The sequence below is a fragment of the Diaporthe amygdali genome, assembly GCF_026229845.1.
Source record: "Diaporthe amygdali strain CAA958 chromosome Unknown NODE_4_length_2575358_cov_65_588622, whole genome shotgun sequence".
NCBI lineage: Eukaryota > Fungi > Ascomycota > Sordariomycetes > Diaporthales > Diaporthaceae > Diaporthe > Diaporthe amygdali.
Window position 1 is genome coordinate 965,204 of NW_026517024.1, and position 23,412 is coordinate 988,615.

The following is a 23,412-nucleotide window of genomic DNA, read 5'->3' on the forward strand; positions in this document are numbered from 1 at the left end:
CTCGAACTCGGTTCTCTCAAAGCAAAGTTGGTTCTTACTCCCATCGATCTATAGAATCAGGCGTTGTATGGCCATGATCTAGTAGCGCTACACTTGTTCTTTTATCTCGTCGTCTAGGCCCTCTGTGTTCTATCAAAAGGTTACACCAGAACCGCTTCCATCGTCGAACTTGAAGAGCAGTCCAAATTTCCACCGATTTCCCTCTTTACTCCAGCTTCAATTGCTTCAGCTGCTCGATCGTGGTCTCGAAGCCCTTGAGCTCGCCCTCCATATCCTTCAGCTTTTGCCTGTCCGCCTCCTGCGTCGCAACCGCCACCTTCTCGACGTAAGCCGGGTCATTAACCAGCTTGCGCTGCTTGTCGGCGTCGCCCTTCTTCCTCTCTAGCTTCTTGGTCGCGCTCTGGATCGCCTCGTCCAGGTCCACGCGGCCCTTGATGGCCAAGAAGACAGCCGCGCTCGCGCCAATTGGGTAGGCGACGCAGCCGGCAGGGCGAGGCTCGTCGGACGCGACGATGCTGATGCTGCCAACGCCCTTGCCTGAAAGTGCCCGGATGCTGCCGACCTGCTCGGTGACGATCTTGTGCGACTCGGCGTCATAAGCTTGGATAAAGATCTTGGCCTCGTCCTTGAGCGCGTTCTCGGACATGAGGGAGCGGATACCGGTGGAGCTGTTCAGAACCAGCTCGTACGCCTTCTCGGCGGCCGGCTGGTCCAACTCTGGCTGGTGGACAGGGTATTGTGCTAGCATGACAGACTTGGTCTTGTCATCAGGACGCCTTGGCAAGCGTTGCCACAACTCCTCGGTCACAAAAGGCATGAATGGGTGTATCAACAGTAGGCCAGCCTCCAGAGAGGAGTAAAGGGTTTGCAGCGCGGATTCGGCCTGTTCCTTTGTGCCGTCTTGAATCAAGCCTTTCGAGTTCTCGATGTAGACGTCACAGAGGTTGGCATAAATGTAGTGGTACACCGCGTTGGCAGCCCTCATGAACTCACGCTCCTCCAGGGCTTCGTTGATAGTCTTGGACGCAGCGTTCATCTTGCTAAGAATCCAAAGCTCAGATAGAGACTCTTTACCCTGCAGTGTCCGGGTCTTTGCGGGGACAAATCCCTCGACGGTGTCGATTTTTCCGATGACGTATTTCGTTGCCTGGTACATCTTGTTGGCGAATCTTCGGTACATCTGCATCACCTGCACGTCGAAATTGATATCACCACCACCAGTTGTATATGCTGCTAAGCACATCCTCAAGGCATCTGCGCCACACCTAAATATCTGGTGAGTACTATCAAGCGGAAGATCATCGATATGTTCAACTTACTCAGGTATGCCCTTGGGGAAAGCCTTCTTCTGATAGGCCGTGGCCTTCTTCACTTCTGTAGGCGCGAGATTGCCAGTGAGAAGCTTGGCATGGAGGGCCTCGAGATCGATACCACTGATCACATCAAGCGGATCAATGACGTTGCCCAAGCTCTTGCTCATCTTTCGCCCATCGCTGTCACGGATCAAGCTGTGACAGTAAACCTCTCTGAAAGGCACGTCTCCTGTCAGTTTCTTGCCAAGCATGATCATTCGAGCCACCCAGAAGAAGAGAATATCCCAGCCAGTCTCAAGGATTGACGTGGGGTACAGTTTCTTGTAGTCTTCCGCTTCGGTATTTGGCCAGCCCAACGTTGAGAAGGGCCAAAGACCGCTGCTAAACCAGGTGTCCAAGACATCGGGGTCGCGCTCGAGTGTGTATTTCTTGCCAGCCAGTGCCTTCTTGGCCTTGGCTTCTGCCTCCTCTTGCGTCCTCCCGCTGAACCATCGGTCGTTGTTCGATGTGTCCTTCTCTTCGCCCTCAACCGTTGCGAACCAGACGGGGCATTGGTGCCCCCACCAGAGTTGTCTTGAGATGCACCAGTCCTGGATGTTTTCCATCCATCTGTAGAAGTTCTTCTCCGCTGACTCCGGCTTGATCTTGATTTCGTTGTTCTGAACGACTTTGACGGCCTCATCGGCCATATCCCGCATCGACATCCACCATTGCGGCTTCATGATCGGCTCAATGACATCCTTCGTTCGTTCAGACAGAGGCACCTTCATCGGGTTGTCCTTCTTGTCGACATACAATCCCTTGGCCTTCAGGGCATCTTGAATCGAGTACCGCACGTCGAAACGCTTCTGGCCGGCGTATGGGCCAGCATTTTCGTTGAGCAGGCCGTCGTCGGTGAAGATGTTGATAAACTCCAAGTTGTGAGCCTTACCCAGGTTGAAATCATTGGGATCATGTCCCGGTGTCAACTTCACAGCTCCGGTACCAAATTCAATGTCGACATACTCATCAGCCACGATGGGCAGCCGTCGGCCCTCAATGAAGGGATGAGTGGCAAACTTGCCGACGAAATTGGTGTACCGGCTATCCTTAGGGTTGACCGCAATGCCAGTGTCGCCGAGCATCGTCTCAATACGGGTCGTAGCCACCTCAATTGTTTCATCTGAGCCCTCGATGGGATACTTGAAGTGAACAATGACACTACAAAAGACTGAGTCAGCTGCACTCTTCCAAACTCTCTGGCGACACGTGAAGTTTGCTTACCCAAACTCGACCTTCTTATCGTATCCTGGCACGTCTAGCAGAGTCCTGCCCGTAAGCTCCTTCTGGTCGACCTCCAAGTTTGACAAGGCGGTTGTCAAATTGCAGTCCCAGTTGACAAGTCGGTTTGCCCTGTAGATGATTCCCTCTTCGTGAAGGCGCACAAAGTTCTCAGCGACGGCTGCAGACAGGTTCTTGTCCATGGTAAAGGCCTCTCTTGACCAATCCACGGATATACCCATTTTTCGCTCCGCATTGTTAATCTTGTCGTGGTACTCCTGCTTCCATTCCCAGACGAGATCCAGAAACTTCTCTCTACCCAAGTCGTGGCGAGTCTGTTGTTTCCTCCTCCAGAGCATTTTTTCCACGACACTCTGGGTGGCGATACCGGCGTGATCACAGCCAGGCAGGAACAGGGTGGTCTTGCCAAGCATTCTCTGCCATCTGCTCATGATGTCTTCGAGACTGTTGCCCAGGGCGTGACCCATGTGCAAACTGCCTGTGCAATTCGGAGGAGGTATGACGACCGTGAAGGCGCCATTAGGCTTGACATCGCCAGTCTCGGTGAACTCAGGCTTGAAGAAGCCCTCCTTCTCCCACCATTCGTACCATGCGCTCTCGACAGCAACAGGATTGTAGGCCTTGTAGTGAACATCATCTAAGGGCCTGAGCCGTTTCTTCTGACCGAGGGGCGTAATCTCGACATACGCTGGTATAGCCTCCTCGGCAGCCTTGGCCTTCTTTTCTTTCTGCTTGGTGGTTGCTTCGGCTGGCGGAGCCTGCTTAGCAGCGTTCTTGGCCTGAAACTTTGCGAGCTTCTCGGCCTTCTTGCGCTCCTTCTCGAGCTCCTTGGCGGATTTCACCTTGCCGGTGCCCTCCATTGAAGCTGCGCCGGCATCCTGGCCGGCGGCATGCGTTCCCGTGGCGCCACTGGAAGGTGTCGTCTGGATTGTGGCCTTCGCTTCTTCTGCGACGGGGGGAGGTGTTTGGGTGTCGACCTTTGGACCGTCAGGAGCAGCAATTCTTAGACAGCGCAATGTCAGTATATCAAACGATTGGGCATTTCCATTCGTCTGTTGATCGGCCACAAGAGAGTCTTGACTCTGGAATTACAGGGCGTGTGGACTTACGGGTTGCCGCGACCAGAATTGGTAGCCATTGTCGCACGTGGGAAGCTTGAAGGATATCGCCGCAGTACTGACGAGTGCACCAGAAGTGCACGAAAAATTGGACGCGACAGCGTGGCGAGATCAATTTGTAGATATTTGTTGCGAGAGGAAAAGAGTGAGTCAGGCTTGTTGTTGAGCCCGTCTAAAATTCCTTGACTCACCGGCGAAGGATGTCAAAACGCGACCTACTTTTGGATGGGAGAGAAGATGGAGGGGTAGCTCGGGCTGACTCCAAGGCTCTGGGGGGGGGGGAGGGTTGGCCTTCTAGAAGCAAAACCCTTAATTTGAGAACCCTTGCTCAACCGACTTCAATGACTTCAACTTCCATGAGACACTTCACAAATTCTCATTATCGTGTTGTATATCTCACTTTTCCCATGAGAAATGCCATAGCCTGCCGCTTCCCTCTCTGCTGGACCACATAAAACTGCGGCCAGTCTTGGGTGCTCACGATGAGGGCGTCGCCGGTCCCATCTGCATTCCGGGTGCACTTGACGGCGATATCCAAGTCGCCTTCCACCAGGATCGTCAAGGTCGGTATCCGAGCTCAGAGCAGTGCCGCCGATGTTCCAATAGCTCCTGAACAGCCAAGGCATAAACGGCCCTCGGATAAATTGACAATATTCACTCAACCCCGTGCTACAAAGGTACTGTCATGCTCATTAGCAGTATCCTCCTTTGGCATTTGGCTTGTTTAGCCGTATGACTGCTAATCACACTTGTAGAGATCTGTTCTGGAGAAAATCCGCAGCAAACTTTCCGTTGGCCCTTCCGAACCGGGCCAACCAGAGCGGGCAGCTGTTGTCCTTGCAAGTCCCAGGCATGCCTCGTGGCTGACCGAGAACGGCTTCACTGCTGAACTGGTCCACGCACTTCACGGGCCATTTGAGCAAGACGAAAAATTTCACTTGCTGGCTGCAGTGGTCGATGGACTCTGCGCTCGATCACCCAGCCGTGAGCTTCAGGAGGGCATCTCGATCCATGTTGGGCGCCTAGATGGCCTGCTTCCTGGTTTGTGGGACACCACGAGCCCCGCGGATGAAGCACAATCGCTGTCCCGCTCGCTGGGAGACTCAGAACTACCGTCAAATCTGTCAATATTGCTCCCACAAAAGATGACTCGCAAAGACGCTAGGATATCAGTGACGTTGCCGCTTGCGAATACACTATTCTCCAATGGCAGAAGGTCAACGCTTCTGGCATCCGAGTGGACACTTGCAACAGGTTTTTCCAACACTCGCGCCGAGACGGTCAGGACCGTTGAGAAACGCACCCAGGTCATTGACCTTCCGGCTTCGATATTGTTTGACAAAGTTGACATGCGGGCACCCTTAGTGCCCATAACGCAGCCACGGAAGATCCTGGAGGGACTGGGAAATATCCTTGCAAAGGTTGAAGTCGCCGGAGAGCCGCAACCTGCCTCTATGGAGCTACAGACCAATATCCATCGCTTGTTAGACGCTCGCCGTGCCTTGCCTCATTCTCAATCCGTTTCTGGGCCCATTGGCGTGTGGGCTATGATATATCCCAAACACATGTTCTTACCTCAAGAAGACATTCACAGGTTTTATCGTTCATTACAGGGTCGTTATCTGGGATCGGCGTTGGGCAAACTGGCCTTTGAGATGTCAACCGACAGTGAGCGTTTAGCTTGGGAAAACGAGACTGTTCTCCGGAACGCCTTTTTTGAAGGTGCCCGACTACATAAGATACGTGAGTAAAATCATCTCCATTAACAGAGCGACCTCGAATTCGGTCGGTCGAAGGCATTTCGAATATGAAACACGGGGCACAGAGATGGAAACCTGATGTCTGACACAATTTCTTCATTTTCACAGTGGGCGGCGGTGGTGAATGGGGTGCCAAAGCCAGTCTTCTGTCCCTGGATCCTAAGACCAGTCACACTCCGCAGTCCGAGGCGGATGAGCTGGACAAGTTCATGAGATCCTTCCACGGCGAAGAAAACGCCAAGGATTCCATCGCGCAGCCCGGGGACTTTGTGCAGTTCTTCGTAGAGAGAGATGGCAAACAGATGCCTCCAGAGAGGCATCACCATCTCAAGGCACGATCAGACTACCCCCCGGTGAAGTTCGGTTGTGGGGACATGCACATGGGGGATATTGACCGACCTGACAGCATCATCATGAGTCGGCGAGTTGATCGAGGTCACACTGAACAGCTCTATTTCGATCATTTTGGAGCACATAGCGCAGAGGGCATTTACGTGTCATCCGGTGAGATCGGCCCAAATACCAAGATTGATGTCCCTGGCGCATCGGTGAGCATGACAACAGTCAAGGGCTCCGAGGCAGCCTACCGTCCATTCGTGAGATTGTATCAACACCGAGAAAAGCAGTAATGACTCACAAAAATGGGGTGCTGAAGGTTGCAGGGAGGATGAACTGTTGCAGTCTGTGGTCAGGGGGCCTACAACCTGGAGTAGGCGGGAATCTTATGTAATCATATACAAGCTCCCTCAGATTAACATTTTGGGGCAGTATCGCAATGCGATTTGTAATCCACGAGGATGTCACCCATCCTATTTAATGCTGGCATCTCGTCCATTCTATTGCAAGCAATAAGGATCAGCGCAGACCTTTCCATCCCTCAACTGAGTCACCAAGGACGGATCCCGGTGAACGAGAGGAGAATACCATCTCGCCGGAGAAACGTAGCCGGTCTCTCTCTGTTGGTATCTGATCATTAGTGTCGTGTTCATCTCGCGGAGCTCAGTGAAAAGAAAGGCCCGGAGCCTGTAGGAATTTCAACCGCAATGGCGTCGTCTAAACTCGCAACTGTCGGCATCCTCTCTGTTGGAGATATGGGTATGGGGATTGCCAAGCTGCTCGTGGCCAAGGGCTTCTCGGTCGCCACGAACGGGTCTGGCAGAAGCAAAGAGACGCTGGAAAGGGTGCAGGCCGCCAGCGTCACCAACCTGTCGTCCGACACGGACCTCGTCAAGGAATGCGACGTGATACTCTCCGTCGTGCCGCCTCGCGACGCCGAGGGCACCGCCCAGCGGATTATCGACGCCATGCAGTTCGTTACCAAGGGGCAGCTGTACTTTGCCGACATGAACGCGGTAGCGCCCAGCACCATTAAGGCAATGGCCAAGAACATCAATAGGGCTCAGGTGCCCATCACCCTGATCGATGGCTCGATCCTGGGAGGGCCGCCGAAGCCGAAAGAGACAGATTCTACGCCCAGTGGTGGCACCAGCGCATCGGCCGGCGGTGATTGGGACATGCCGCTCATGCCAACATCAGGCCCGGTTCAGATCGCTGAGATTCCCGGATACGGGGCCAGGTTGGCTGAGACCCTGAATGTGAAACACATATCGCCCGATATAGGCGCCAGCTCAGGGCTGAAGATGTGCTACGCGTCGCTCTCGAAGGGCTACGCTGCCATCGCGATACAGTCCTTCACCACTGCACAGAGGATGGGTGTGCTGGAACCGCTGCGCGAGGCGCTGCAGGATACGGCGCCCGGGCGGGTGAAGCAGACGGAGAATGCACTGACGGGGATGCCGCCGAAAGCGTACAGGTGGGTGAGGGAGATGGAGGAGATTGCCAAGACGCATGCTGAGGAGGGTGGTTTCGAGGACTACCTCTTCAAGGGGGCAGCTGGGGTCTTCCAGGCTGTCGCTCAGGATACAGTCCTGGGGCAGGAGAAAGTTGGCCAGAGGAAGAGAGGGCGAACGGCAGAGGATGTGGCTGCTGCGATGGCGGAGGGCATGGAAAAGAGGAGGAAAAAGATGGACTGAGAAAGGTTTCGGAATGACCGTTCTTCTTCCAAGCGTGGCCTACACTGATGAAAGACCAACTTCGCAAGCTTATATCTACGTACTGTTTGCGAAGGAAACTTGAGAGTCTATGCAACAGCTGATCGCAAGGCTTTGGAAGCATTGACTAACTGTGTGCGAGATTCATCCTGCTGAAATGTCCTGATATTTGAAAACAGAATCTTAGGGTGTCCACGCACACCTTGCAGCGAATACATTGGTTGTACAGAGTGATCTACGAACGGTCCCTCAGCTATATGGCATTATACTCCAGGACGACCAGCAGTCGAGTAACGTCCTGACGGCGTAATGTCTGATGAGCAATCTCAGTGGAAATATCACATAACGTCCTTGGTCAGGGGCTAGACAGTTGTTGTGAATGTGAATTCTGATAAGTGAGCAACTTCCGAGGGCTTCATTCCTTGGAAAAAGGCGCCTGCAGGGAACATGACGAGAAATATAACGAATCTCGGCAACCAAGAACTGAGCACACGAAAACCAAGTTCACCCAGCAACTTAAGGACCTCGAAGTTCCGAAGATACATTTCCCGTTGATCCCTTCATCGGATCTGAGCAGGAATTGCCTGACCAAGCAATCCGGATGCCCGAGTTTGGAACACATAATAACCTCGTGTCGACAAGACGATCATGAACTCTACACCCTAGAGATGCCTTAGGCTGGAGGTTTTCGGATGTCCTCCGGCCATTGTGTGTAGTACAGCGTGATCCTGCTGCCACGATGCCATGAACATCATTCATGCAAGGCGACAGCGGCCCACCGCCTCTTAGACCACAAATGAATCCCATTGGGACGAGTTGCCTCCCCCGCGACACTCGGGCATTAAAGCATGCCCGGTAGCACTGCGTGGCCACTCTCGGACCTGTGTGGCAAGCCAGGCCGACGAGATGTTCGGCCCAACGCCGGTAGGAAGTCAGGGTCCAAACAGGAATTTGGTGCGGAGAGCTGTAGCAGAGTGCCATAACCTCGTCCCAACGGGGAGATCGTCACCAGTCACGAGTCAAATCAGGTGTTTGCAAAACCGGGCAAAATTCGGTCGAGGAAGGGATACCGATGCAGAAGCTGTCAGGAACAAGTCCCTTCATCCAAGGTGACACCCGAGGACCGTTGCGTTCACAAGCAGCCAGCCACCATGTATTAGCCTGTCGACCGGGAGACAGCAACTTAGTCTACTAAGTAACGCATGGCAATAACATCAAAACAGGAACGGCGTCATCCAGGGACGAGGCATGTCCGACAATGGAGAAAACCTCGTGTGAGGAGGCTCCCTCATCTGCGAACCTGGACGCCTGGGTTGTGTCTGCGACAACACCACGTGCCGTGTAACTATTCCTAGGCACATGGAAAGTGGTCTATGAGAAACAAGGTTTGGCAACGATGTCATCGGCCGCACCCTGCCCTGCCCGGTCCGTGACCTGCGGGTGCGGCGACCCCAAAGCCGGTTTTTGGGTCACGTCGTCAATCCATGTACGCTGCAGCAGCCGCCCCCTACTGGCTCAACCCTCCCCTCCCCCTGCCCCCCCTTGTAGGTCCCTTGGACGCAGCCTTAAGGAAGCAGATCCCGTCGATCTGCGATGGTATTAGAGCCTGGGGATTGCCGTTTTCGAACAACTACGCTTCTTGATCATCGCAAGTTAATCACCCATTCGAATGATGGCTCCATAGCACGAATAAGTTGAAGCCTGAATCTGCATCACAATCGACTCATCTACATGTACTGAGGTATATGTACATGCTGTGCCCCGAACCCTCACGACCACTTACACGAATACTGGGGAAATGGCCCCAACACCCCCCGCGTCATCACCGGCGGCGAGACCAGACTCCGAGCGCACAAGGAGGAGACGGCCACAACAACCGGTTGAGGATGACGACGAAGATGAGGTATCTTCAGAGGAGGAGTCAAGCGATTCAGAAGAATCAGAAGAAGAAGAGGACAGTGAGGATGAAGCACCAGCAAGGCGCAATAACAAAAACAATCACAACGACGATAAACAACCCATCAAAAGACCACCTCCGGGACCCCTAAAGACGAAGGCGAATAGGAGCAGCACAAAAAAGCAGCCGTCACAAGCCACAGGCTCATCAGCGCCAAGCTACGAGGACGCCGACGGCGAGGACAACGTGTACCGGCAAAACAGCTACTCCTACCTGCCCACGCCACCCTCGCAGCGGCAGCCCTCGCCGCTCCGCCAGCAACGCAACAAAGCACCGCCGCAGCCAGTAAGGTCCTCCCGGCCCAGGAGGCAGCGCGCGGGCGCCGTGCCGCCGCCGGCGATCGACCTCCCCAGCGGCGCAGAAGACCCCTACACCTCCTCGTCGACCGCGTCCTCCACCGCGTCCTCCGCCATGGGGCCCTGGAAGCCCTACGCGCCGGCGTCGACGACGGCATCCGGGCGCGGCACGCCGTCCAGGCCGCCCGCGCCGGCAGCGTCGAGGCGCAGCAAGCCCGTCGTGCGCGAGCCGGCCCGCGAGCCGACGCAGGCGATCGTCCCCCGCGCGCCCCGGACGGTCGTCGCTGGGAAGATAGACGAGGATGACGGGGAGCATGATGCCGACGATGGAGAGGAAGGGTCCGAGGTGGAATTCGTGCCCAGGGGCCCGGCGGCGGCGACGAGCTTGCCGGCCGGGGGCAAGAAGGCCGCGCTCGCGGTGGAGCTGAAGCTCAACTTGGAAATCGAAATCGAGTTGAAGGCTTCTATTCACGGCGATGTCACGCTGGAACTGTTTAATTGAGGATGTGCGTGATTTGTTTGGAATACTACTATGTTATAATCGGTGGTCTGGTTTGGGACTTCTGTTCTGTCTCAAGTTGGCTGGTTTCTCCTCATGGCGTGGGAGGCTCTTCTGTAAATTTAACAGCAAAAAGCGTGGTTCGGTTCGGATCGAGTCGGGTTGGGTAGGCATGTCTGCGGCAGAACAGAGGTTCAAACGTCTTGATTTAGACGAGAATTCGTATTTTTTGAAGCGCCGCGCAATAACATTGCTGGTACAGCAATGTTGGCAGCACGCCTGGCTTTTGATGAAACCAAGCCTCCCAACGTCCTTAAGGCCACTGTAAATGTTCCTCACTCGATCATGTCGATATCGTCTTCTGTGGCCTGGGCCGCAGCAGCTTGGCCGTTGCCATTGCTCGCTGGCTGGGCCTCCCCACCTCCACCACCGAAGTAATCCTCCATCTCAGCATCCAGCTCCTCTTGGGTCTTCTTAGGGCGTCCATCTCTGCCTGCACGCTCTCCACCATCTCTTGCACCGCCTCCACCACCGCCTCCACGTCGCGCGCCGGGACGGCGCCCGCCCTCGCGTCTCCTACCCCGCATGGGACTGCGAGAGCGGTTGTTCCGTCCACCGGGTACGTAACGGTCGATGCCTTTGCGGGCAGCCTCATCTTCCAGATCTCTATCTGGCGAGAGTGAGCGGTTTCGCCCGGGCGGGACGGTGACGCGCTCGGCAAGTGGCCGGCCTGGCATAACGGCGGTGTCGAAGGGGTTGCGCTGTCGGCGAGGAGGAACAATCGAGAGGCGGATCGGTTGCCCGTGGGCATTGGCACCGTCAAACTCCCGGATAGCCTCCCTAGCATCTTGGTATGAATCGTAAGTAACGTACGCTATGCCCGTCGAACGGCCAGCACGGTCGTAGCCGACGTCGAGCTTTTGAACTGGTCCAATTTGATTGAAGAGCCCCTGAAGTTGTCAGTTTTTTGTACAGTGGTTGCGCAAAGGGGATAACATACCACCAAATCCTCCCGGCTGAGTTCGTAGTGGACATTCTCGACGCGGATCTTTGTTCCATTCAATTCACTGATACCTCTTATCAGCGTGTTGGTTCCTCATCCCACTAAGACATATATTCCACTTACGACAGGTCCTCGGTCTCGTCTCGGTCTGGACCCCGTCGTGATTGGCGTGGCCTGCGTCCTGCGAGGCCGTCAGCTTGGTGCTTAGGGTCGAGAACAGCTGTGCGCAAGATCAATACCATTGTCTTCAAATCTATCGTGGACCCATTCGCTGCAGTAACTCGTTAGAAATTGTAAATTTCTTCCGTGTCGCATTCCAAGCTAATACGTACGAGTCGAGATTTCTGGGAGCATCGTCGCGGTAGGACTGTTTCGTGTAGGTGGGAAATGTCAGCTTCTGCGGATCGGATTGCCTTGTGCCAATTGACTCCCTCAGCCTTTGACCAGAGGGATACCCTCGCGCATGGCTAAGACAGCTGCAACGACATTCGAAGACCGAAGGTGAGGTGATGAATAGGCGGGCAGGCGTATTTCAGAGGAGGGGAAGGAGGTAGGGCACCTGTGAGCCGGGCGTGGTTCTGGTCAGGCTTCAATTCAACCATAGTTGGATAGCTGCTGCGTACCTTTCTGACGCCATCACGAGGAAAATCTTCACGAGGCTCTCTTCGCCGTTGGCCACTAGGACCACCGCGACCGCGAGGCCTGCTGCCCTTTCGCTGTAAATTGAATAGAAATCAGTAAGTAAGCTCAGAGAAGGTCCGACAGGGACAGATCGTTCTGGAGCAGCCAGGGAAGAGGCATACCTCGTCACGAGAGGCTAAAATTTCGTCAAGACTGCGATCCATTGTGACTGCTTTGCAAATCTGTTCCCAACTGATGAGGGTTCAAGTAGAGCGATCGGGTTGTGTTGGTTGTTGAAGACCCGACGACGCCTGATTCAAGGTCAGACAATAAAGTATGGGCAGTGTCCACTAGCTAGGTGAGACGAGGTAGCTAGTGCCATTGGCAATTGCTGGAGCTTTTTTTAGGTACTCCGGCACTCAGTACTGCTCAGGTGTCTGGGCAATCCAGGGTGGGTGTCAAGGTGCTAGGTACCTTGGGCCCGTGCACAACGGTCGCCCCACCCCGGCTTGCCGGAACGTGCTTCGTCTTTGCCTCACTTCGATCAAGATTCACCTTCAACATGTACTTCAGAGTGCCCATTAGGGGGGACGAATAAGATTCAATGGGTACAAAAGTCCAAAAAGTCTAGTCATGGTCCATTATCATTACCCGTCTGTCTATCTGGAGCGTCTGGAAACGCTTACTCGTTTGCCAAAGCAGGTCTATGGGAGCTTTTCGATCGAAAGGGTATCCCGAGGTCGCAGGCCGTGGAGTTAAGAGGTAAGTTTCTAAATGACAATCTCATTGCAGAACCGGACCAATAAGTACAAAACGGAAAAGTACTTCATGCAGATCCGTCCAGATACCTCTAGGTAGGCCCAGGCCAAGAACCTCCCCGCGGATATCGAAAAGCAATCAGTGAATTCGCGCACCCCTAAGGAAATCAGAACTACTTTTGTTGCGTAACCCCTTCCTGTGCTGCACTCGTGCCAGTCAACCCTGGCAAAGCAGCCCTTTCCCCTCTAATGACCAACTCAACACTCTGAACCCTGTTGAGATCCAAGCGTATGCGAAGCGGCGTAGTTGATATCTGTAGTAGAGGAAAGAGTATAGAACTCGACTTCGGTGTGTGTCTAGATGAGATCGGCAACGTTCATGGGCATTTCCTCGATCTGGGTGCTGTAGAATTGCTCAATCTCACGCATCATGCGGACGTCGTCGGCGGTCACAAAGTTGATAGCGACACCCTTTCGGCCGAAACGACCACCACGACCGATACGGTGGATGTAGTTCTCCCGGTTGGCGGGGAGATCGTAGTTGATGACCAGGGAGACTTGCTGGACATCGATACCACGGGCCAGCAGGTCAGTGGCGATCAGGACACGAGAGGAGCCGGAACGGAACTCCTTCATAATCAGGTCACGCTGAGCCTGGTCCATGTCACCGTGCATGGCAGACACGGTGAAGTCACGGGCAGTGAGCTTGTCGGTGAGCCAGTCGACCTTTCTGCGGGTGTTGCAGAAGATGACAGCTTGGGTGATGGTCACAGTCTCGTACAAATCGGAGAGGGTGTCGAGCTTCCACTCCTCCTTCTCCACAGCGATGTAGAACTGCTTGATACCCTCAAGGGTAAGCTCGTCCTTCTTGACGAGAATCCGGACGGGGTCACGCATGAACTTGGTGGTAACCTCAAGGACATCCTGGGGCATGGTGGCGGACAGGAGGACAACCTGGGTAGACTGGGGCAGCAGCTGGAAGATGTCGTAGATTTGCTCGGTGAAACCACGCTGGGGAGATATGTTAGAAGAAGAAACTCGAAACCCTGGGAATTGCATTGAAGGCTTACAGAAAGCATCTCATCGGCCTCGTCGAGGACGAACATCTTCATGCCGTCGGTCTTGAGGAAGCGACGCTGGATCATATCGTGGACACGTCCGGGGGTACCGACGACGACCTGGGGGCCGTCCTGCAGGGCCTTCATGTCGTCACGGACGCTGGTGCCACCAATGCAAGCGTGGCACTCAATGTTCATGAAGTCACCGATGGCGACGACGACCTTCTGGATCTGCTGGGCCAGCTCACGGGTAGGAGCGAGAATCAGGGCCTGGCACTGCTTCAGGCTGGGGTCGATCTTCTGGAGGACCGAGATGGAGAAGGTGGCGGTCTTGCCGGTACCAGACTGGGCCTGAGCGATAACGTCGTGGCCTGAGCAGCAAATGATTAGCTGCTTTTGTTCACCCAGCGAGGTGTGAGGTGTATCTTACCCTTGATGACAGGCATGATAGCACGCTGCTGGATGGCAGAGGGGCGCTCGAAACCGTAAGCGTAGATGCCTTTATCCCCGCGTTAGCCCAACGGTGTTTTGCGGCGGCAGTCGGCGGCGCAGATTTTCTCACCTCGGAGCAACTCAGACTTGAGTGCCATCTCATCGAAAGAGTCGACGGTCTCGTCATAGTTGGACTCGATCTGACCTGTGTTCGTCGTCGCATGTTAGCCATCTTGTTCTCGCAGTCTCGGTGGTTGGATGTGGTGCCCGGGTCTAGGCTCCCATGCGGCTTCAGAAAAGTCTGTGGGCGCAGGGGGTGGACCGCCCTCTGGCGCGGGGTCGCAGAAGCTGACGATGTCGACGAGTCGGACCGTTCAGGCGCGGGGAGGGTGCGAGAAAGGGAGATCTTACCCTCGGGGACATCCTCGAGTCCCTTGTCGGTAGCCATGATTGCGGTTTGTAGTTGCTATGGATCTAGATCACAAGCACTGCTTGAGACCTAGAATCAAAGAATCGAAGGTGGGGGTTGTTGAGAGTCGGGAAAATCCACAGGTCTCACACGGAGGGCTGTGGAATCTGGTCGTGATGTCTGGAGACTAAAGGAAAAACCAGATCTGATGCTCTCTGTATGTCGAGAGCAAGTGAATCTAGTTGTGGAGGGGGAGGTTTGCTGTTTGGGTGTATCTGGATGGGTGATGTCGTAGGGTAAGAGCAGACCTGGGAGAGAAAATTTAACTGCAGGTGGAAAAAAGTTGAAGTGCCTCGTTGCCCTGTTCCCTTTCGCCACGCTAAAGTTTTAGTGGGGCACGGGCACCACCGTAATTCACCCACTTCGTCCTTCGGCCGCCTCAATGCGCTTCAATTTTCCCAGGCTCGGGCCCGGAAAAGCCAACCAAGGGAACCAGGTGGATTGATCAGACTCATGAAGACTCACTTTTTCCCTGGCTCTAGTCTCGTGCTGCCTTCGCTGCTGCCTTGGGCCTAATTGGCTCTGTCATTCTGCATCCTGTACAAACCAGGAGTTCAATGCGGATCAACGGGGCCAACGTGAAGTGGCCTTACTCCTGACAGTCCCAGCATCTCCAGTCTTCAGAATCACCCCACCGCCTTCCCACACCAGAGGCCATGCTCCTCAAAGCCGCTCCCGCCCTCGAGCACCAGGACATTGTCCTTCGCAACCACAATGGCACGGCAGTCACTGGTGACACATTGGGCCAAGGCAGGATGGATGAGCAACAACCTAGCGTTGAGTCACCGATTCCCAGTCATCCTCTGGGAGTCAAGCCCCTGGGGAACCAGTATCTATCGTCCGCTGTCAACGCGCGAGGCTCGATAGGGCGCCTCCAGGTCTTGCCGGACGAGGTGCTGGCCCAACTGTTCGAATATTTCGGACAGCAGTCTCTGCGCACACTAGGCTACACCTGCAGGTTTCTTTTTGCTTTCTGCCATGCTGACGATCTCTGGAAGACTCTATTCCTGGAGTAAGTAACCTCCCCTTACCAGTCATGCCTTATTCCTGTACTGTTGTTTGCCGGGTGGTAAACTTCATTGGCGAACAGCCCCTCCTGTTCGTATCGGGCGCGACATTTGTTTCCTGCTCGATGCTGGAGAACATGTATTTTGTTTCAAGGCAGTTACTTTCTGTATGTTTCGAAACACGCCATTTTTTGACTTCGCCCTGAGCCAAGGAGCCGGGGCTGTCTTTGCAATGGAAGCATTTCCTGACACACATCTACCACATCATAAGCCATGGCTTTGACATGCTTATCTGTTCGCCGCCCCCCCCCCCCGGCCCTCATATAACACTTGGCAAATGATTTGGTACTACTGCTTTTTGAAGGGCATAATTCCGCAACAAGTGGTTGATTGACGGGTTTTCTAGGTCTCATGAAGAGAAAAGGCGTCCTTTCCAGTGGAAAGGGACATGGAGATCAACCTTGCTTGAACTGTCATCAGACCAGGAGGCCAAGATTGATTGTCGAACTGTCTTCTCTGATGTCCTGCACCGGCCATTTGTTTGCAGCAAAGTGGCTCTGGGCCGTTTCTGCTCCAGGATCCCCGGCTCGAATGAGATCCAACGGATTTCGAACATGAAATACGAAGAGTTTGCGGATAAGTGGAGTGATACGCCCTTCATTCTGACAGATTGCATTCGTTCGTGGCCCGCCTGCAAAGAATGGAATATCAATCAGCTATCGAGGATGTACACAGATGTGGAATTCCGCGCAGAAGCAGTGGACTGGCCCTTCTCGACATATTGTCAGTACATGTCGAACAACCAAGATGAGAGCCCCCTCTATCTATTCGACAAGAAGTTTGCCGAGAAGATGGATGTCACAATCGGAAAAGTCGAGGGAGCAGCATATTGGAAACCGGACTGCTTTGGTCCAGACCTCTTCGAAGTGCTGGATTCGGAAAGACCAGCACACAGGTGGTTGATTGTAGGGCCCGCAAGGTCCGGCTCAACTTTTCACAAAGACCCAAACGGGACATCGGCGTGGAATGCGGTGCTTCAAGGAGCAAAATATGTGAGCAACTTCCTGTGACCGCAGGCCGGATTGAAAGAACCGTTTGTGTTGTTTAAACATCTGCTAACTTGTGTTACTGCAGTGGATCATGTTTCCGCCTTCCACGGACGTGCCTGGTGTTTTCGTCTCGGCCGATCAAAGTGAAGTCACAAGCCCTCTGAGCATCGCGGAGTGGCTTCTAGAGTTCCACGAAGAAGCCCGAAAGCTACCAAACTGCATCGAAGGCATCTGTAAGGAAGGCGAGATCCTCCACGTGCCGAGCGGATGGTGGCATCTGGTCGTGAATCTTGAGAGTGGGATTGCGCTCACACAGAACTTTGTACCTAAATCACATTTGGCTGTCGTCCTCGAGTTTCTGAGGGACAAGCCGGACCAGGTGACGGGGTTCAAGAGGGATGTCGCCGATCCCTATAGCCTGTTTGTGGACCGTCTCAGGGTACAATTTCCAGAGCTCTTGGATGCAGCCTTGGTCGACATGGAACAGAGGCACAGCAAGAAGAAGAGGAAGTGGGACGAGGCCATTGCTGTTGAAGAGACAGAGCAGACATCGGGGGCTGGAGGATTCAGCTTCGGGTTTGGGTTTGGCGGGGACGAGGAGGAAATACCATGAATTTAGAGGCAGTCGAAAAGAGTCTCTGCTACTGTATAGGAGCGAGGTTTGCTGAAAAAGAGAGATAGTGTGAATGATAGCCCAGTATCACTCACCATAGATAGAGCCCTAACGATAGAAGCCTCAAGACATACCTAGGTACTCTGCTGGTTCAGAATTGCATGCTCGCAAGCGCACATACGATACACCTCAGCTGCCCTTAATACGACGCGGCCAAGAGCTAGGTTGATCTTTAAAGGTGAGCTCCTGGATTTATGTTTACGTTTACAGTGCTTCTGTACTAGCTCAGTTGCATCGGCTATCGTTGTTTACTATTCAGCTCGAGGCGCTACCTGGGCACCTAGGCAAGCTGGACAGCGCCTAGCGGTACGTACCTTAAGCAGGCACGCAGGCGTGCAGAGGTCATCCGTGGACCGGCCGACAACGACAGGGATGGTCCACCGCAACCCCCTTGAGACCCCACGCTCTTCTCTCGGCCTCTCCCTTCTACCAGGTATCCTATGAGCATGGTTCTTTGGGTGGATGAGACCTCACTTGGGCTAGGCCCACGGGGTCGGGCACTCAGTCAGGGTGCTGTGAGGCCATGAGGCAGCCGTGGCAGCCCCCCAAAGCTCATCACCCCCGTTCCCCGTCCCGTCTCAGCTCGACCGACCGACGGCAACCCATGATCAATCACGTCGTATCACCCATTCAGCCGTCACCCGTCCTCACTCGCCCACCACCCATCACTGCTAAACACCACCTCCCAATATCGCGCATCTCTACCTGTGCATATCCTTGGCTTTCGCTGGCCTCGCCAACCCTCGAATAATCCCGCCCCCAACACGCCCACGGTGCCGTGCTGGCTGACTCAGGAGAGCTCCTTGTCAGCACGAAGCTATATCTATCTAGGTACTCGGCCTGCCTGCATCGCTCGTGTCACTTCCAGCCCGAGCCGGCCTCCTATCCCGCTCTCCCACCCCCAGCCTGCAACCTCCATCCGCCTGCGCATTACCTGGGTACCTCTCTGTGATCACACCGTCCGTTTGCACCTTTAGCAGGGCAGGGCGCAGCCTTGATCGTTACACGACGCCGGTGCCTGCATACGTAATGCACTTCAACGCTCTGAAATAGCATCATGCTCTCCGGCCTGTCTCTCCTCCTCCCGCCCAAGCCACCACCGTCTTATAGACTCAGCTCCGCCCACACCCGAATAAAACGTCGCCGCCAGTGTTTTTGACTCAAATCTAATATCGGCTTTCCTGATCCTGATCGGTGTGTCTCTCGCTCGCTGCGTGAAATCCCCCGAACCCTGGTGGCACCCCCTGCGGCCTCAGCTACCACTCAACAACGACTTGAGGCTGACTGAGACAGCCTTGTTGTAGTCCTCGGCACTTACTGTTAATATCTACGGAATCTCGAGACGACCTTTTCGAACCGATTCCAGTACCCTCCTCCCCCCAGTATTAGCCCCCATACAACTTGCGCCAAGATAGAGCCCTCACGAGCGCATCACAATGGTCTCCGACGAGACATACGAGATCTGCCTGCCAGTCCTCCAGGACTCGGCCATAGAAGAGGAGGACAAGACAGACAGACTCGAAGAACTTTTGAAAAAGGAGACATCTTTGACCGGTCAGTCCCTGGAGAACGCCGTGCTGGACGTGCTTTGGCGCTATCGAGAAGGAGGTGGTAATAACGCCTCCCCTCCCGCTATCCGCCAGACGATCCTCAGGAGACCTTCGCCAGCCTCGTTCAGGACCACGGCTACCCCTCTCTCCGGATCACCCCGTCTTGGTGTGAGTCCGCTTGCACCTCCAGGCTTCGTTCCCTCATTCAACCGCACCCTCTCCTCGGCCGCTTCCCCCTTTTCCTCTCCGCGTCCTTCGCCCCGGCTGGCATTTTCGACACCAGCCATACCTCACAGCCCCAACCTGAACGCCTACGAGTTTGCGAACGACCCAGAACCGTCGCAAGAAACATTCGAGGACTACGCCTCTGATAACGTGGACTGGCTTGTTGGGGATGATGCTGTCAGCATCGCATCATCCTTTGGCACGTCCAGCGGTCTGAATGCAAATGCGCCCGAGTTCTCATCGCAACAGACCCCCATGAGACCGCACGACGTCCTGCGGTCGATTCTTGGGGAGTCCAGAACGGACGAGGAGATCAGCCAAGCATTACTGGTTCATGGCTATGATCTTGGGGCAGTGCTTATATCTATGATGGATAACCAGGATGCTTCATCAGCGAGCGTTTCGACCGAGGGCAACGGCTACTTGGTTGGCAAGTCTATGACTCCCGATGCGCGCCCAACCACACCGGCCGATCAGAGGTCCGGGGTCATCTGCAAGTTCTACCTCGCATCCGGCAGCTGTATGCGGGCGGATTGCCGCTTTAGCCATGACTTGAGCAGCCACATCTGCAAGTAAGTTTGCTCGCTGATTTATAGGCCCTCTGGCATTTACTAAATTGCTTATCTAGATACTGGATGTCGGGCAACTGCCTCGCCGGGGACACGTGTATCTTCTCACATGACCCAGCGCATCTAATGAACAAACTCAACGTTGACGGAACAGACACGCCGCCTGTGCAGAAGTCTCCAGCAAACATCCAGATCCAGGACTTTTCCAACTTCCCGTCTCTGGGGTCCGGGACGCCTGATTCGATTCCTGTTTTTACGCCTTCACTAGGTGTCACACCTCCACCTGGGTTCAAAAACATCCACGGAAGTGATCTTCGGCCTCGGTCTCGACCTAGCAGCCGCCACCAGCAGAATAAGGAGAACGCTCAGGCAGCGCCTTCACTTGACGACAATGAGGCTTTCCCGACTCTGGGTTCTGCTGCAGCCAAGCCTGGCAAGAAACATCATGGAAAGCGCGGCGGTCATGGTCATGGACCTAAGGAAGCGTACACTCCCAGCTCTCTTGCAGATATTGTGAAGATGTCGCCATCTCCAGGACCGACCTCCTCAAGGCCCGATAGTAGGAAAATGAGTCGTAACGGGAGCTCACAAGGATCGAGAAACGGCGAGAACAGCGCCGCCGCTCAGGCCATCCCAAGTCCCAAACACATCCCCTGGCTAGAGACAGGTGACAGCTCCAACAAAGCGTATCTCAAGGCCCGCCAAGAGGCCATTCGGCATAGCGCTCTTAGGAACAAGTTTTTGCAGAAGTAAGTACTGATATGGTTGAAGCTTGTATGAAGCCTATACTGACCGGACCCATAGTGCGGCACAGGCTTGGAACCGACAGGACGCCAGGCAGGCCAAGGTGTTCAGTCTACGTGGTCAAAGCGAGAACGATCTGATGAAGAAGGCACATAGAGAAGCGGCAGAGAAGCTATATGAAGACCGCAACAAGAAGAGCTCGTCGAGCCCGGAGATCTACGTGGATCTGCACGGCTTGCACGCGGATGAGGCTGTCGAGTATCTCGAACGGGTGTTGCTGGAGAATGAGCACGAAAGCCGGCCGATTTACGCCATCACAGGGACAGGGCATCACAGTAAGAATGGGAAGGACAAGGTGGGCAAAGCGGTGCGGGGTTTCTTGAACGAGTGGCGGTACGCATTCCGAGAGTTCTCGGTGCCGGGCGACCGTAACAACATGGGAGGCATCCTGGGAGTAGACGCGCGGAGCTATGACAGGTCGGCGTCGAGGGAGGGTGGCGCAAGCACGAGGAAAGAAGAGGTGGGCGAGGACTCGGTGGACATCCTGTCGCAGGGGGTTGAGATAGGGGACGGGAAGATGAAGCTGTTGGTGAGGGATACGACGATTGGCAAAGAGCCACCTCGAGGACCTCGTGGCGGCCGATGACATAGAGAAGACATGAAGAAAACAAAATAAATCAAATTTATATAAAAGCAAAGCCCAACGTGCAATTCCAGCATGCGCAGGGTATTATTGTACCATGCAGGCGTCTTGGCATATGATGCGGCTCGCATGCGAGGGACGGCTTCCATGCCACGCTTGCCAGTGACAGCTGAGGACCCTGGATCCTTACCTGTTCCCGCGTGGGTGGGTTCCCAACAGCTGCAACCCTCGGACCTGCGCATGAAACATCCCGAACGCTTGTCAATCATTGTTCTTTGCACCTGGATTAGATCTGACTTGCCGTCATTGGCGTCACAGCTTGCTTACCACATTGCTATTTGCGGCAGTGGCCCAATCAAGCACCGTACTGAGAACACGCCTAGGTAGTCGACTAGGTAGACTAACTGCGCTACGCTTGTGTCGAGTGTACAGTCTAAGTTAGTAGTGAGTGTAGACCAGATCTGCGCTGCATTGACGAGCTGCGCCTCTTCGACAATCCATCTCTCGCTCCCCCAAGACTCCAACCGCGAAGCCCGTGAACATCGTCATTGTTGACCGAAACAACCGCTCATCTCTCCTAAATTTACAAGCATTTTATTGATTCAATGGCTGCGAAAAGATAGCACTCAGTCCTCGCTGTCGCCAATTGTAAGCAAGCTGCACTGCTCGGCTAGTCATCCTGACGTCGTCGTGCTGGTCTCTGAGGACAGGACACACACAGCTAACCATCCACGGTAGAACCCATTCATTCCAACACCCTAAACCACACACCATGCCGGCCGACTACAAGTCCGCGGCAGCTGGCCTGGCCGTGCCCATGTCGCCCGACAACAAGACCCCTTCCGCCGCATCCGCAGCCGCACAGCTCGCCAACACCTCAACTCAGGTCGAGCACGGCGGTGCCCCCTTCCACGACGACAGCGACCCCGAAGAGCAAGCCCGACCGTCCCCGACCCCTTCATATGGCGACAATGAACCCCCTCTCCCGTGGGTCCGCCACAGCAGCAATGCCAATGGCAATACGCGGTCTTCCCGGCGGCTTTCCACGCCCTACTCCCTCAACTCGCGCTCCTCGGCCAACCGCGACGGCTTCCGCAGCCAGCTGTCGGCCCTGGCCTCCTCCTCGATCAAGACGGCCAACGGCCTGTACCGGCAGTCCGTGACCATGTACGAGGGCCTGACGCCCACGCAAAAGGTCTTGTTCATTGTCGGCGGGAACCTCCTCGGCGCCCTCACCATAGTCCTGCTCATCTTCTCGCACAAGATCTTCACCCTCCTCGGCCCCGTGGCGGTCTCGTGGCGAGCCCTCCCCGCCGGCTGGCTGATCATCTGGGCGGCGACCTTCTTCGTGGCCTTCCCGCCGCTGGTGGGGTACAGCACGGCGTGCACGGTGGCGGGGTTCGTGTACGGGTTCCCGCTGGGGTGGCCGATCGTGGCGACGGCGACGGTGGCCGGGTCGGCGGCGGCGTTCGTGGCGTCGCGCACCGTGCTCAGCGGCTACGTGGACCGCCTGGTCGGGCGCGACAAGCGCTTCGTGGCGCTGGGCCAGGTGCTGCGGCACGACGGGCTGGGCGTGCTGGCGCTCGTGCGCTTCTGCCCGCTGCCCTACAGCCTCAGCAACGGCTTCCTCGCCACCGTCCCCAGCATCCAGCCCCTCAGCTTCGCCATCGCCACCGCCTTCTCCAGCCCCAAGCTGCTCGTCCACGTCTTCATCGGGTCGCGCCTCGCCCTGCTGGCCGAGAAGGAGATGACCTTTGGCGACCGCCTCGTCAACTACGCCTCCATGCTCGTCGGCGGCCTCGTGGGCATGGGCGTCGGGTACTTCATCTACCGCCGCACGATGGCCAGGGCCGCGGAGCTGGCCAGGGAGGAGGCACAGGCGGGGCGGCCGCTCGACGGCAGGGCGCCGGGGGCCGAGTACGCAGATGATGATATAGGTGAGGGCGGCGAGGACGCGAGGCTGATGGATCCCAATGACGCTGCTGCGCTGATGGTTGACGATGATGACATCTCACTGTGGGATACCACGGGCGACAGCCAGTTTGAGGATGAAGACGCGCCTGCGAGATATCGAGATGAGGAGGAGGCTGTCGGGGGCCATGGCACAGCAAGGAAACCAGGCGATGCCACGCAGACTTAGAGCAAGAGCAGATTAGTGTTGACCCAAGATAGATGTGTTCATAGATTCAAGCGCGCAAACAGCACACACAGTCATGAATTACGAAGAAGCCAATGTGTTAACAACAATCATTTTCAGACCGAGCCATCAGCTCTGTCGGAAGCAGCTAATGAGGAACTGGTAGTCTAGAGCTGCGTATGCTATAGATGCAATTCGG

The 23,412-nt window shown here is 55.2% G+C and overlaps 9 protein-coding genes across 9 annotated transcripts; 6 read left to right on the plus strand and 3 right to left on the minus strand.

Annotated features, from left to right (window-relative positions):
- Positions 1 to 205: 205 nt before the first annotated feature.
- Positions 206 to 3,732, minus strand: J7T55_008483 (valyl-trna synthetase; the record flags this gene model as incomplete). Its single annotated transcript, XM_053138804.1, has 4 exons — positions 206 to 1,265; positions 1,320 to 2,513; positions 2,577 to 3,596; positions 3,704 to 3,732. The coding sequence occupies 4 exons, from the start codon at positions 3,730 to 3,732 to the stop codon at positions 206 to 208; spliced, it is 3,303 nt and encodes a 1,100-aa protein (XP_052997758.1).
- A 462-nt stretch (positions 3,733 to 4,194) lies between these two features.
- Positions 4,195 to 6,101, plus strand: J7T55_008484 (uncharacterized protein; the record flags this gene model as incomplete). The annotated part of the gene is made up of 4 exons (XM_053138806.1): positions 4,195 to 4,389; positions 4,468 to 5,195; positions 5,307 to 5,455; positions 5,581 to 6,101. The coding sequence occupies 4 exons, from the start codon at positions 4,195 to 4,197 to the stop codon at positions 6,099 to 6,101; spliced, it is 1,593 nt and encodes a 530-aa protein (XP_052997759.1).
- Positions 6,102 to 6,515: 414 nt separating this feature from the next.
- Positions 6,516 to 7,505, plus strand: J7T55_008485 (6-phosphogluconate dehydrogenase; the record flags this gene model as incomplete). Its single annotated transcript, XM_053138807.1, has 1 exon — positions 6,516 to 7,505. The coding sequence occupies one exon, from the start codon at positions 6,516 to 6,518 to the stop codon at positions 7,503 to 7,505; it is 990 nt and encodes a 329-aa protein (XP_052997760.1).
- Positions 7,506 to 9,321: 1,816 nt separating this feature from the next.
- J7T55_008486 (uncharacterized protein) lies at positions 9,322 to 10,278 on the plus strand (the record flags this gene model as incomplete). Its single annotated transcript, XM_053138808.1, has 1 exon — positions 9,322 to 10,278. The coding sequence occupies one exon, from the start codon at positions 9,322 to 9,324 to the stop codon at positions 10,276 to 10,278; it is 957 nt and encodes a 318-aa protein (XP_052997761.1).
- Positions 10,279 to 10,610: 332 nt separating this feature from the next.
- Positions 10,611 to 11,632, minus strand: J7T55_008487 (rna binding domain-containing protein; the record flags this gene model as incomplete). The annotated part of the gene is made up of 4 exons (XM_053138809.1): positions 10,611 to 11,225; positions 11,276 to 11,342; positions 11,402 to 11,549; positions 11,611 to 11,632. The coding sequence occupies 4 exons, from the start codon at positions 11,630 to 11,632 to the stop codon at positions 10,611 to 10,613; spliced, it is 852 nt and encodes a 283-aa protein (XP_052997762.1).
- Positions 11,633 to 13,014: 1,382 nt separating this feature from the next.
- On the minus strand, positions 13,015 to 14,595 carry J7T55_008488 (tp-dependent rna helicase eif4a; the record flags this gene model as incomplete). The annotated part of the gene is made up of 5 exons (XM_053138810.1): positions 13,015 to 13,668; positions 13,728 to 14,086; positions 14,146 to 14,214; positions 14,278 to 14,352; positions 14,559 to 14,595. The coding sequence occupies 5 exons, from the start codon at positions 14,593 to 14,595 to the stop codon at positions 13,015 to 13,017; spliced, it is 1,194 nt and encodes a 397-aa protein (XP_052997763.1).
- Positions 14,596 to 15,272: 677 nt separating this feature from the next.
- Positions 15,273 to 17,285, plus strand: J7T55_008489 (F-box domain-containing protein; the record flags this gene model as incomplete). Its single annotated transcript, XM_053138811.1, has 3 exons — positions 15,273 to 15,628; positions 16,030 to 16,675; positions 16,758 to 17,285. 3 exons carry the CDS (start codon positions 15,273 to 15,275, stop codon positions 17,283 to 17,285), a joined length of 1,530 nt encoding a protein of 509 aa, XP_052997764.1.
- Positions 17,286 to 18,781: 1,496 nt separating this feature from the next.
- Positions 18,782 to 21,079, plus strand: J7T55_008490 (CCCH zinc finger and SMR domain-containing protein; the record flags this gene model as incomplete). Its single annotated transcript, XM_053138812.1, has 3 exons — positions 18,782 to 19,692; positions 19,749 to 20,438; positions 20,494 to 21,079. 3 exons carry the CDS (start codon positions 18,782 to 18,784, stop codon positions 21,077 to 21,079), a joined length of 2,187 nt encoding a protein of 728 aa, XP_052997765.1.
- Positions 21,080 to 21,848: 769 nt separating this feature from the next.
- J7T55_008491 (tlg2-vesicle protein of 38 kda) lies at positions 21,849 to 23,216 on the plus strand (the record flags this gene model as incomplete). Its single annotated transcript, XM_053138813.1, has 1 exon — positions 21,849 to 23,216. One exon carries the CDS (start codon positions 21,849 to 21,851, stop codon positions 23,214 to 23,216), a length of 1,368 nt encoding a protein of 455 aa, XP_052997766.1.
- Between the last annotated feature and the right edge of the window lie 196 nt (positions 23,217 to 23,412).